This window comes from Castanea sativa, chromosome 11 (genome assembly GCF_040712315.1).
Source record: "Castanea sativa cultivar Marrone di Chiusa Pesio chromosome 11, ASM4071231v1".
Classification (NCBI taxonomy): Eukaryota; Viridiplantae; Streptophyta; class Magnoliopsida; order Fagales; family Fagaceae; genus Castanea; species Castanea sativa.
In genome coordinates, this window is record NC_134023.1 from 57,101,305 (window position 1) to 57,115,302 (window position 13,998).

At 31.8% G+C, this 13,998-nt stretch overlaps 2 protein-coding genes across 2 annotated transcripts; both read right to left on the bottom strand.

Annotated features, from left to right (window-relative positions):
* Window positions 1-3,908: 3,908 nt before the first annotated feature.
* LOC142616775 (CASP-like protein 1C1) lies at window positions 3,909-5,198 on the bottom strand. Its single transcript, XM_075789559.1, has 3 exons — window positions 5,041-5,198; window positions 4,754-4,856; window positions 3,909-4,136 (listed from the first exon to the last, which is right to left on the bottom strand). Exons 1-3 carry the CDS (start codon window positions 5,196-5,198, stop codon window positions 3,909-3,911), a joined length of 489 nt encoding a protein of 162 aa, XP_075645674.1.
* A 5,509-nt stretch (window positions 5,199-10,707) lies between these two features.
* On the bottom strand, window positions 10,708-12,185 carry LOC142616776 (CASP-like protein 1C1). Its single transcript, XM_075789561.1, has 3 exons — window positions 12,028-12,185; window positions 11,478-11,580; window positions 10,708-10,944 (listed from the first exon to the last, which is right to left on the bottom strand). The coding sequence occupies exons 1-3, from the start codon at window positions 12,183-12,185 to the stop codon at window positions 10,708-10,710; spliced, it is 498 nt and encodes a 165-aa protein (XP_075645676.1).
* Window positions 12,186-13,998: the final 1,813 nt, after the last annotated feature.

Below are 13,998 nucleotides of genomic sequence, written 5' to 3' on the forward strand. Positions count from 1 at the left end.
CTGTAGAATATATTCAATTTGACATGACCATACGGGGGTGGTCTAATAATTCCAAGCTATTACTTTCTCAGCTACTTTTTTTTTTTTTTTTTTTTTCAGAGGGACCTTTCTCAGCTACTTGTAAATTTGTTTTTAGAACACAATAAATAAATATAAAGTAAAATAATTTATAATAAATAAATAACCCACAAGTGAATGTTATGTTAATAAAATACGATGTACCACTTGATGGTGGGAAGAGTTTCTTATTGGAATAATAATCTATACTATACTCCGGAAAGCCAAATCAGGACAAATTTAAAACTATGGTCATTCATACTTCCATAGTGCTCTAGACACGAACACTAGAAAACCATCCTCAAATCTAAAATCTGGACCAAACTAGATCGATTGGTTTAAACAGAAACTGGACATTAATTCGGTCGAGTAAAACAATCAAAACTAGTCAAAACTGACAGTTCAACTAGTAAATATTGAGAAGTGATCATTTTTCAATTCTTTGACCAATAAGGTTTTTAAAACTATGTATTTTTGCCTTTTTGACATATGTGAGAACTTAAAATTTATTTTTTATTTTTCCTTAACTTGATTTGGGTAGACTAGCTAGATGCAAAGCTCATTGTGCGTACTATCTCTAAACAGTCTCTTAACAGCGTTATGATAAACCCCCTTCTTATCAATTGCAAGACCTTGATTAGGAACTTCCTCAACTTGACAATTCAACACATATTCAGGGAAGCCAATCAGTATGCTAATGCACTAGCTAAACTAGGTGCCCCTCAAAGAACTGATCATGTTATTTTTGCTAACCCACCACCTGTTGAGTTGAGCTCTTTTTTAACATAATGATTATCAGTATCTATCTTTGCATAATGGCACCGCATTATCCAAAAAAAAAAGTAAAAAATAACGTTCCTCTAAAATTTATGAGAAATGGTAGTCAATCTGAAAAACAAAAAATACAATTTGACCTAACACTACCGTTAACAACGAGTTTGAATTTTATGTGGACTAATTGTCCCCTTGCTGCCCTCTCATCAAACCCAGCCCAAACCCAACTCCAAAAGGCTTCTTGATCCACTTCATGAACCCAAGCTCCAACGTTGTTGATCCAAGACACTGCAATGCATAAATGAACATTTTAGGCCGAAAACTAAATATGTACTATTCAAAGCTACTTGGACCTCAGCCCAAGCCCAAAAGTTGATCCCTTCAAGGGATTTCTCAGTTTGATATCATTATGCCAAAACACTAAATAATATTTAGAATGGGCAAGTAAAATCGTTTATCAAAGGTTAAAAGATTTTATCAATTAACTTAACTCGAAGCATTACCATACAATCCAAGATATTATGATAGTATGAGGAAATGTAAACCTTGCACACTGCCTATTTCTCCTCTTGGAAAAGGCTTATGTGAATTCTCTTTCTCATGAGCTTTCCCTATATGTTCTCCATTTTTTTTTTTCTTTTAACAATCTTATAAAGCTATATGATGCAAGGATCTAATTATATGATCAAAACAGTACGAGGACGTGGACAGAAGTTTTTTTTTTTTTTTTTTTAAGACTAACAACAAATTAAGTGTGATTGCCACATCATGCAAAATTTCCATATAAACATACTCGAAATTCGACACGTGGAGAGCAGAATTTTAATTATATTTTGCTGTCCAAATGCTTAATTAAATACTATTCCAAAAATTCATGATAAACTTCAAATATGTGACAAAAGATTAATCTGTGATTGCATTCTATTACAAGTTAGTTTATAAACTTTCAATTACTATATTTTATCTTTTAAAAATAAAATTGTTGGAGTTCCATCCAAAATATCCCTAACGAATTCATTTAATTCTATACATAAGCAAGTCAAAAAATAACAATTGAAAAAGCTTGTGATACTAAATTGTTATTAGGTCAAAGTCAAACCACAAGGAGGGTAATTTGTTTGTCCAAAAAATGCAAAATTTATTAATTTGAATGGAATCCTAATAGTTTTATTTCAATCCTAATTTTCAATAGTAAAATATAACAATGGAAAATTTATTAGATAAATTGTGACGGGCCTAACCACAAAAGGTTTTACCCAATAAAAATTCACTAATATGTTGCCTAAATAAGTAAGGTTTTCATTTAATGTATTGGAGTATTGGACAAGATACAAGATTGACACGTGATCAATTTTAAACACGTGTCGTGTTTATGTCACATCCAATACATTAAATCATGGATCCAAAACTTGCCAAAATACCCTAATCAAATCTTCCACCTTGTTTTTAATATATAGGACATCCCAAATCTTCTATATGGAGATGGAGAAATTTCTGTCACCTTGGCTTGATGACACCCACTCACATAGAAAGAAAACAACTTACAAAATCCCACTTTTTTTCAGTACCTATAAAATAGCCTTAGTCCAGCCCAAGGCCCCAAACCATGCATGAAAATATTTCAGTCCACACGTAGCCCACTCAAAATCCACCACAAAAGTTCATTTAAAAAAAAAAAAAAAAAAAAAAACTGAAAAACAAAAATCTCTCTCTCTCTCTCTCTCTCTCCACCAAAATCCAAAATTCTCTGTTTCAACTCTCAAACTACAGAGAGATTAGGGTTACCTTTTGAACTTCTTTTTTTTTTTTTTTTTTTTTGAACTTCATAGTTTTAAACTTCTTCTATATGTAAAATAATATTATAGTCACAAACTATTTTATAAAAGATTTTACAAGCTATTGGTATGACATTATACAAATCAGCAATTAAAATTCACATTAGATCTCACAAAATTAAAATAAAATTTTGATTAGAATATCAAAAAAAAAAAAAAAATCTAAATCCCATTTGGTCAGAAGACTCAGAACACAACAATACAGACTAAGGAATGAAGGAATTCTGGTGCCACTAAACCAGAAAATAGTGCGTCATTCTGGAGTCAATACGTAACTTCTTGGCCCAGAGTGGTGAGACAATAAGGTGCAAAAAACACTGTACCTAAGTATGTAATGTTGTCTCGGCGAATGGGAATTCAACATTTGTAATGAGAACCATCACCTCCTTTAGTCTACAAAATTAGCAAGGACCAAAAATTGACTACACAAGAGATTCTCATAAAAAATAATAATAATAAAAGACCACAAGAATTTCAACGTAGGGAAAAAATAAATGTTTGGGTTGCGGTAATTATGGGGCTCGGCCTACTAATAAGTGGCATGTTTTGGACAAGCAAGCTAGACAGTTTACCGAATGTCTTTAAAATTTAAACCCTTTATTTGATAGGAATACGAAATATTCAGTATTCAAGTAAAATTTCTTGAAAGATGTTAGTGTAATTTACCCAAATAAAATTATTCCTAAAATTTCTAAAATGACAACAATATGGCTCAAAAGAGTAAAAACATCAAAATTTGCCCCCCCAAACTCTTAAAAGTCGCATAAAAGGAATTTCCAAGATCATCAAAGCAACCCACCAAATCTAGAACCACACAAACCCCCATTATCTTTATTGTAATTCCTTAATTCTTATTATTTTGGAGGATTCAACAGCAATTTGGTCATTTTGAAGAAGTTTGATGTATTTACACTTTTGGTTGTGGTCTAATTGCCTATTTTTAGTAGTGTAATTTTTTGATAATTTGTTCTTACTAAAGTTCTTGTGTTTGGAGTGCTTAAATGAAACTGGTAAATATTCTCAGATTCCTTGAAAGTGAGAGACTAACAGTAACATCGCAATATCATGTAAATCTCACAAAAAAAAAATGTGTACTGCCTGACAATCTTGTGCGATTAGTTTTATGAATAAATAAATAAATAAAACTTTTTATTCCAATCCATAATGAAAAAATATTGGAGATTCAAGAGACTCTTATAAAGATACAAAACAGATGAAAAATATTATGTTAATAGCATATTGCTATTGCACAAGCAGAGGGTTTAGGAGATTGTTGATGTCTAAGAGAAGCAGTATCATATATGTGACAAACCCAACAAAGCTAGCAGTAATAGCACCAATTATATGGTTACAGTATTGTGGAGCAAGCCCACAAATACCTCTCCAGCCTGCATGAAAATTTCCATTCCTTTCCAGGCAAATAGCTGACAAGGCAGCTGAATTGCTTGAAGCAAGTAGCACCATCAACATCTAAAAAACATTATAAAAAAAATATAATTAAAAAACAACCCATTAGCTAAAATCATGTAAAGCATTGTAAAAGCTAATTCTTCCAATACTGAAGAGAATATAAAGCTTTAGGAAAATAAATAGGGATGGATAAAGGATGACCATTCAATTAATGTTTTAATATGCTTATGCAGAGACCTCACTTAGTTTTTTTTTTTTTTTTTTTTTTTTTCGTTTTTAGGTGGGAATTAAAACTTTAATTTCTTATACAATAATAAGAGATTTTACTAATTAAGCTAATTGGTATCTACAATCCGATATGTATTTTAATTGGAACCCACATCGTTCTTAAGCCTATAGTTAAGCATTTTTTAAAAACCTAACACAAGAAATTAAATAATCTATAATCTATAATACAAATAACATGAACAAAGTTATTTTTGTTGATTTTTTCTAAAAGATATATTTTTTTAATTTTCTTTAAATTCTATAAAAATTCCCTCCAAACCCCCTTATATAAATTTTGTCAAATTATCATTAATAAATATCTATTAATGAACTATTACAATTATCAAATTTAGTACTTATTTAGAAGAAGAAATAAGATTATATAAAATTGTAATAAGAAAAACCATTACCGCATCAATTACCACAACTGATCGCCACAGCAAACTTTTCTTAGGAAGAAGATTGATTGCAAAGCTATAAACGCATGCTATGACATTCACAACTAGAAGGCACCTATAGCATGCAAGTTGTCAATCACAAGAGTTGAACAAGTAATTATTAAGAAAAAGTATCTCTTAAGCCGATTTCATAAGACCGATGTCTCACTAAACCCATCAATGAGACACGTCTCATGAAACCGGCGCATAAAGATTTTTCCAATTATTAACTATGGAATGGTGGAAGTAGTATGACTTACATGTAGCACATCAAATCACTGTATCCAACTTGAATAGAAACACTGACATTGGAGAAGTGAACTGACTGACGGGCTGTAGCCAAAGCTAAAGCTGCAGAGAGGGTTGCAACACAGCCTGTGATCCTCAGTCCAAAAGTACATGGATTTTTTGCAGCCATGGATGGAGCTATAATGAGCTTTTCAGCAAGAGAAAACCTATTTGTTTTCACATGTACTCAAACCCTTTTTTGTTTTTGGGCGGAGACAAGCTCTATTTTAATGAAAAAAATTTGCTCTGCTTTTGCGTTACAGCCCTAGTACTAGCCTATATACATATGCATATTGCATAGTCCTAATACAAGTAGAACTAGAACTTTAATAGCTCTCGGCCACACGTCCAGAACAATAGAATTGGGCCTCACTCTTCTTATTGCCTGTGCTTGTGTAAGTCGTTCTCTTGGACTCTGTATGCTTTGTGTAACCCAAACTCCAACTTTGTTGATCCAAGATGCTGCAATGCGTAAAAGAACAGTTTGGGCCGCAAAGTAAATACGTACTGTTCAACGATACTTGGACCTCAGACCAAGTCCCAAAGTTGATCCTTTCAAGAGATTTCTCAGTTTGGTCTATTAAACTGGGTCTACTAAAATCATTACAATCCATTACCAAAAAAATAGTAGACTTTTAAATATATATATATATATATATATACACACACATGCTCCATAATAAAGATTATTTTTTATCATTAGGCTGAGATACTAATTACTAAGTTATGTGAGGCAACACGAGAACAAACTAGCACATGTATTAGCTCAATATGTCAAGGGTGTAGCAAATTTTGTAACCTGAATAGATGAAAATCCTAACATGATCGAGTTTTCATTGACTCAAGTTATATTAAATTTCTCTTTTTCTTATTGAAAGTTACATATTAAAAAAAAATACCAATCGATTTTTTGGCTAGGCCAATCCTAAATCTCTCATTAGAGAACAAAAATTTTACCACCTAAATCTAAAATATTACCATAATTCCAAGATGTTATGAAAGCATGAGGAAAATTAAACCTTGGCCTATTTCTCCTCTTAGAAAAAGGCTTATGTGAGTTCTCGTTCTGGTGAGCTTTTTCTATACGTTCTCCTTTTTTTTTTTTTCTTTTATCAATCTTATAAGCTAAATGATGCAAGGATCTAATTATATGATTAAGAAAACAGTATCAGGACATGGGCAGAAGTTTTTTTTAAGACTAACAACAAATTGAGTGTGATTGCCACATCATGAAAAAATTGCCAGATAAACATACTTCAAATTCGACACATGGAGAGCAGAATTTTAGTTAAATTTTACTGTCAAAGTGCTGAATTCAATACTATTCCAAGAATTCATGATAAAATTCAAATATGTGACAAAAGACCAAGCTGTGATTACATTCTATTACAATTTAGTTCAAAAACTTTCAATTACTATATCATTTAAAAATAAAATTGTTAGAATTCCATCCAAAGTACTCGTGAGGAATTCATTTAATTCTAAACCTAAGCAAGTCAAAATATTACAATTGAAAAAGCTTGTGATACTAAATTGTTATTAGGTCAAAGTCAAACCACAAAGAGGGTAATTTGTGTGTCCAAAAAATGCAAAATCTATTCATTTGGACATAATCCTAATAGTTTTATTTTAATGCTAATTTTTCATAGTAAAATATAACAATTGAAAATTTATTAACTAAATTGTGACGGGTCTTACCATGAAGAGGTATCACCAACAAAAATCCACTAATATGTTGCCTAAATGGACAAGATTTCTGTTCAATGCATTAGAATATTGGACATAATACAAGATTGACATGTGATCAATTTTAAACTATCGTATCTATGTCATATCCAATGCGTTAAATCATGGATGCAAGCCAAATCCCTGCCAAAATACCCTAATCAAATCTTCCATCTTGTTTTTGTTTTTAATATATAGGAGGTTTCATCCCAAATCTTCTGTATGGAGATGAAGAAATTTCTGTCAACTTGGCTTGATGACACCCACCCAGAAAGAAAACAACTTACAAAATTCCACTTTCTTTCAGTACCTATAATACAGCCTAAAGTCCAGCCCAAACCATGCATGAAAAGATTTCAAGTAGCCCACTCAAAATCCACCACAAAAAACTGGAAAACAAAAATCTCGCTCTCTTTCTCTCTCTCTCCAGCAAAATCCAAATTTTTCTATTTCAACTCTCAAACTCCAGAAAGATCCGGATTATCTTTTTAAATTTCTTCTATATATAGAGTAATATTACCATTACAAATTATTTTACAAAATTTTTACAAACTGCCGTGATACACATTACCAATTAAAAATAGACGTTAGATCTCACTTCACTGTCATGAACTACACTGCCCACTAAGTTCTCTCTCATTTTTTATTGATTTTTTTAATAATCTCTGATTGGTTACTGGAAAACGAAGGAACATAAACTCTATTTTGTGGGATTTACATGTTGTTTTGATCTGAGCATTATATTGTTGTAAAGTTGTTTTTTTTTTTTTTTTTTCATTCCCATGATTGTGATTTGTATTAAGAACCAAGAAATTGTTGTGGGTATTTTGTTTTTGGGTGGTATTATGGATTGAATTGTATTTTGCCATGTGCTGGTGTGGGTTTGGATGGAAAAAATATATAGAATTCAGTACATAAGGAATATGTTGTCCAATGAAACATGTTGAATATGAATTACAACTTGTTTTTATTTTTTGTTTAACTAAAATCAAAACCAAATGGGAGATTAGCATTTTATTTGATTTTAATTTGAATAGCAGAGAAACCCAAGGCAAGGTTGTCCATAATCAGGCTAGAATGGAGCACTAATTGTGCATGGGAACAACAAATACACACAAGACAAGAGTATGAGCCTATGAGGACCACAGTAACACAAAGAAATCTCATTTGGTCAGAAGACTCAGAACACAACAATACAGACTAAGGAATGAAGGAATTTTGGTGCCACTATACCAGCTAATTCAGGAGTCATTACTTACCTTCTTGGGCCAGAATGATTCGACATAAGGTCCAAAAACCCAATAGTGGCTCATTAGAATTTTTCTCATTCCTTAAGAAGCATAAATTTAGGCTTGCTATGTTATAATTTTTATTTTATCAAATTTTAGTTCAAAATTTTTTTTTTTGGCCTTTTTTTGCTTGAAAACCCCAATATATTGTTAAGTAGAACAAATTATGGAGCAAAGTTTGATTTTTTTGGCATAAAAAAACTGAGGGCGTTCCTAAATTTTAAATTATTATATATAAAATAAATTTTTAAGTCAAGGTGGTCCTGTGACCATCCACCTTCAAGTGCCACCGCCCCTGCAAAAAATCACCGTACTTAATTCTGTAATGTAATCATGGCCAAAAGCTATTCAACATATGTAATGAGAACCAACACCTCCTATAGCAAGGACCAAATTTTATACATGCTTAGGATTTTTTTTTTGGTACAAAAAAATAAAAAACCAAGATTGACTCCCAAGAGATTCTCAAAAAAGAAAGAAAGACTCCAAGAATTTCAACGTTTATTAAAAAAGAAAATGACAATTTGGGCTGCGGTGTTTATATGGCTGAGCCAACTAATAAGAGCATCCACATCAGTAAATGCAAAATCATGTAAAATGAAAAAATAGATTATTTTTACACATTTTGCCTCAAAAATGCCATACATCAATGCTTCTAAAAACATGTAAAATTGTGAAAATTCATAAACGAGCTACAATAACCGTGTAAATACACATGGCTACTGTAACTCGTCTATTTATTATTTTAATCCTTTCCTGTTCGCTCCTTTTTTTCTCTCTCTCCTCCGGGCTCAACAACCTCAACAAACTCAAAAACATCCACAGACAAATCAAAAGAGATACACTTGCTAAAAAAAAACACACACACACACAGAGATACAAACACACCCCCACACAAACAAACCCACACAGACAAATAACAAAGAGACAGATCGGTGCTTGATCGGAGCTGGGATTAGTGGTGCTGGGGATCGGAGATCGGAGCTGGGATTGGTGGTGCGTGGATCGGAGGTCACGGTTGGGATTGGAGATCAGTGCTGTAGATCGGAGATCGGAGCTGGAAAATGGGTAGAGAGAGAGAGAGAGAGAGAGAGAGAGAGAGAGAGAGAGAGAGAGAGAGAGAGAGAGATTAATCAGAATTGAAGAGAGGCGCGCGTATAGGTAGTTGGAGAAAAATAATAAAAAAAAGTGAGGAAATTATTATTTAATTAATAGAGGTGGTAGGATAGATGAACTGATGTGGGTGATTTGTAAAAATGAATGTGTATAATTTTAAAAGGAGGTTTTTTTGTGTAAAATAGACCGAATTTTTACACGAGCTGATGTGGTTGCTCTAAGTGACTTATTTTGAAAAAGCAGGCAAAGCAGTTCATTGAGTGCTTTTAAAATATAAACCTTTTGTCTAACAGGAATACGAAAACCGAAGTAAAATCCCAAGTGAGGTTGGGCACTTTACCCAAATAAAATTCCTCCTAAAATTTCTGTTGGTGCAAATACAATAATAATTGAAATAACACAATGAAAAACTGAATAATACTTCTAAATATTATTAATTTAAAGGGAAAGAAAATACAAAATACTATTTGAATTGAGGCACAGAACTCGCTCTCTTTAAGGAGATTCAAGCCCTTGGTTGGCTAAACTTTGTAACCGGTGCAGACTTTCTCTGACTTGTCTCCCCCAAGATACAACAGCCTAGAACAACCTCTACACAAAGTGTTCAAGCCCAAAACTCCACCAGAAAGAACACCCTTCTTTGCTAAGAATCTCTCTATTTTTTAATGTATATTGCAATCACTTGGTATGGATTTAAACGGATAGTCCATTAAGTGGGTTAATGACTCTCCATTTTCCATAATAAAAATGGAGTATTAATTCATCAGGGAGGCTAATTCATTTCTATTTTTGATACCTCCACCCTTCACCTCCCCCTTGCGCACGTATCTAGCCTAATATCTGATTCAATTTATATTAACCCATTAATCACCACAATTAAAAGGAATAAAATAGTCTCTCTCATTTTCAATGTAGGATTAAACATTTTCACTAACTCCTCATCTTCCATATTCACTCCCATATCTTTACATTTATATTATAATATTTATTCATTTTAATTAATTAATATTAAAATGCTCCAACAATTTCTAAAACAACAACAATATGACTCAAAAGAGTAAAAACATCAAAATTTGCCCTCAAAATCTTAGAAGTAGCACAAAAGGAACATCCAACATCCTCAAAGCAACCCACCAAATCTAGATTCACACAAACCCCATTAGCTCTATTGTAATTCCTTAATTCTTATAATTTTGTAGGATTCAAGAGCAATTGGTCATTTTGAAGAAATTTGATGTATTTGCATTTTTGGTTGTGGTCTAATTGCCTATTTTTCGTAGAGTATGATTATTTGATAATTTGTTCTTACTAAATTTCTTGAGTTTGGAGTCCTTAAATGAAACTTGATAATATTTTCACATTCCTTGAAAGTGAGAGTAACATTGCAACATAATGAAAGTGAGAGTAACATTACAACATAATGTAAAGTGAGATCAGTTTTATAATAAAAAAATATAAAAAAATTACATTCAAGAGACTCTTATAAAAATACAAAACAGATGAAAAGTATTATGTTAATAGCATATTGCTATTGGGATTTAGGAGATTGTTGATGTCTAAGAGAAGCAGCATCATATATATGACAAACCCAAGAAAGCTAGCAGTTATAGCACCAATTATACGGATACAGTATTGTGGAGCAAGCCCACAAATTCCTTTCCACCCTGCATGAAAATTTCCATTCCTTTCCAGGCAAATAGCTGACAAGGCAGCTAAATTGCTTGAAGCAAGTAGCACCATCAACATCTAAAAATAAAAAAAAAATTAAAGAACAACCCATTAGCTAAAATCATATATGTAGAGCACCATAAAAGTTAAATCTTCCAATTCTGAAGAGAATATAAAGCTCTAGGAAAATAAATAGGTATGGATAAAAAGAAGACTAATCAATCACTTGTTCTAACATGTTTAGGCAGAGACTTCAATTAGTTTTTTTTTGTAGGCAGGAATTAAAATTTCAATTTCTTATTCGATAATAAAATACTTTACCAATTGAGCTAAACATTCTTAAGACTATAGTAAAGCATTTTTTAAAAACCAAACACAAGAAATTAAATAATCTATAATCTATAATATGAATAACATGGACCAAGTTATTTTTGTTGATTTTTTCTAAGAGTTATATGCATTTTTTAATTTTCTATAAATTCCCTCTAAACCCCCTTATATTAATTTTGTCAAATTATCATTAATAAATATCTATTAATGAACTATTACAATTATCAAATTTAGTAGAAGAAAGAAGATTATATAAAATTGTAATAAAGAAAAACCATTACCGCATCAATTACCCCAACTAATCGCCATAGCAAACTTTTCTCAGGAAGAAGATTGTTTGCAAAACTGTAAACGCATGCTATAACATTCACAACTAGAAAATACCTATAGCATGCAAGTTGTCACTCACAAGAGTTAAACTAGTAATTGTTAAGAGAAAGTATCTCTTAAGCCAGTTTCATAAAACTTATGTCTCATTAACCCCATCAACAAGATATATGTCTCATAAAACCGGCACATAGAAGATTTTTCCAATTATTAACCATGGAAGAGTGGAAGTAGCAGAGCAGCACGGAGAGGACCTTTGTAGCAACACAATGGGCAATTTGGTAATTTAACACTGCCTCCAACGGTAATATTGATGAAACACGCATTAGCTTTTATAAAAGGCTCCGAAGAGCTGCTTTCTGCTAAAGTCTTCTTCCTTCACAATTATCAAAACATAATTTTTAGCTAAAGCTGCTTTTAAAATCTAATCAAATGCTCATATAATTTTTTGGGTTTCAAAAAACGCTTTTCTCCTTCTAAAAGTTCAAACAAACGGGCACTTACATGTAGCACATCAAATCGCTGTATCCAACTTGAATAGAAACATTGACATTGGAGAAGTGAACTGACTCACGGGCCGTAGCCAAAGCTAAAGCTGCCAAAAGGGTTGCAACACAACCTGTGATCCTTAGTACACAAGTCCATGGATTTTTTGCAGCCATGGATGGAGCCGTAATGAGCTTTCAGCAAGAGAAAACCTATTTGTTTTCACATGTACTCAAACCCTTTTTGTTTTTGGCCGAAGACAAACTCTATTTTAATGAGCAAACCTATTTGTTTTCGTGGTTTTCACGAAGTCCTAAAACTGTAATACAAGTAGAACTAGAACTTTAATAGTTGTTTCTATCTTGTATAATAAAACTTTAATAGTTGTCGGCCACACGTTCAGAACATTAGAATTGGGCATCACTCTTCTTTTCTTTTTTTTTCCCCATTTCTTTTCTTTACACCTTGTTGGGCTTGCTCAGCCTGTGCTTGTGTAAGTCATTCTCTTGGACTCTGTATGCTTTGTGTAACCCAAACTCCAACTTTGTTGATCCAAGATACTGCAATGCATAAATGAACATTTTGGGCCGAAAAGTAAATATGTTCTGTTCAAAGCTACTACTAGGACCTCAGACCCAGTCCAAAAGTTGATCCCTTCAAGAGATTTCTCAGTTTTGTATATTAAATTGGGTCTATTAAAACCATGAACAAAAAAAAAAAAAAAGTAGATTTTTTTTTAATATAAGATACTATATAATTTTATCTTATGAAATCTGCTATATAATAATTACTCTTTATCATTAAGTTAATATACTAATCAATATATCATGTAAGGCGATAAGAGAACAAACCAGCATATGTATTAGCTCAATATAAAAATTACATATTTCATATAAAAAAAAAAATACTAATCAATTTTTTTGGCGCAAGCCAAGTTCAAACTCAAAATCTCGTATTAAGGGGACAAGAAATTTTACCACCTAATCTAAAACATTACCATAAAATCCAAGATGTTATGAAAGCAAGAAGAAAAGTAAATCTTGTCACAGCCTATTTCTCCGCTTAGAAAAGGCTTATGTGAGATCTTGTTCTCGTTCTCGTGAGCTTTTTCTATATGTTCTCCATTTTTTTTTTTTTGGGCTTTTATCAATCTTATAAGCTAAATGATTCAAGGATCTAATTATATGATAAAATAAAATAAAAGCAATATGAGGACACGGACGGAAGTTTGTTTAAGACTAACAACAAATTGCGTGTGATTGCCACATCATGCAAAAATTGCCAGATAAATATACTTGAAATTCGACACATAGAGAGCAGAGAATTTTAGTTAAATTTTGCTGTCCAAGTGCTGAATTCAATACTATTCCAAGAATTTATGATAAACTTCAAATATGCGACAAGAGATTAAGCTGTGATTGCATACTATTACAATTTATTTCAGAAATTTCTACCAAAAAAAAAAAAAAAAACAACTTAGTTCAAAAACTTTCAATTACTATGGGTCTGTTTGGTAAGAAATTTCTAGTATCGTTGTTGTTTTGTGAAAATACGTGTAAGTGAAAAAATGTGTAAAAATGCATGTAATATTGTTTAAACACTAAAAACTATTGTTTAAACAACAGTATCAAACACTCCCTATATTTTATCTTTCAAGGTCTAGACTAAAATAAAATTGCTAGGGTTCCGTCCAAAGTACCCTAACGAATTCATTTAATTCTAAACTCAAGGAAGTCAAAATATGACAATTCAAAAAGCTTGTGATACTAAATTGTTGTTGGGTCAAAACTACAAGAGGCAATTTTTTTAATCCAAAAAATGCAAAATCTATTTATTTAATAATTTGAACAGAATACTAATAGTTTTATTTTAATCATAATTTTCAATAGTCAAATGTAACAATTGAAAATTTATTAACTAAATTGTGATGGGTTTAACCACGAAGAGGTATTACCCAATAAAAATTCACTAATATGCTACTTAAATGAG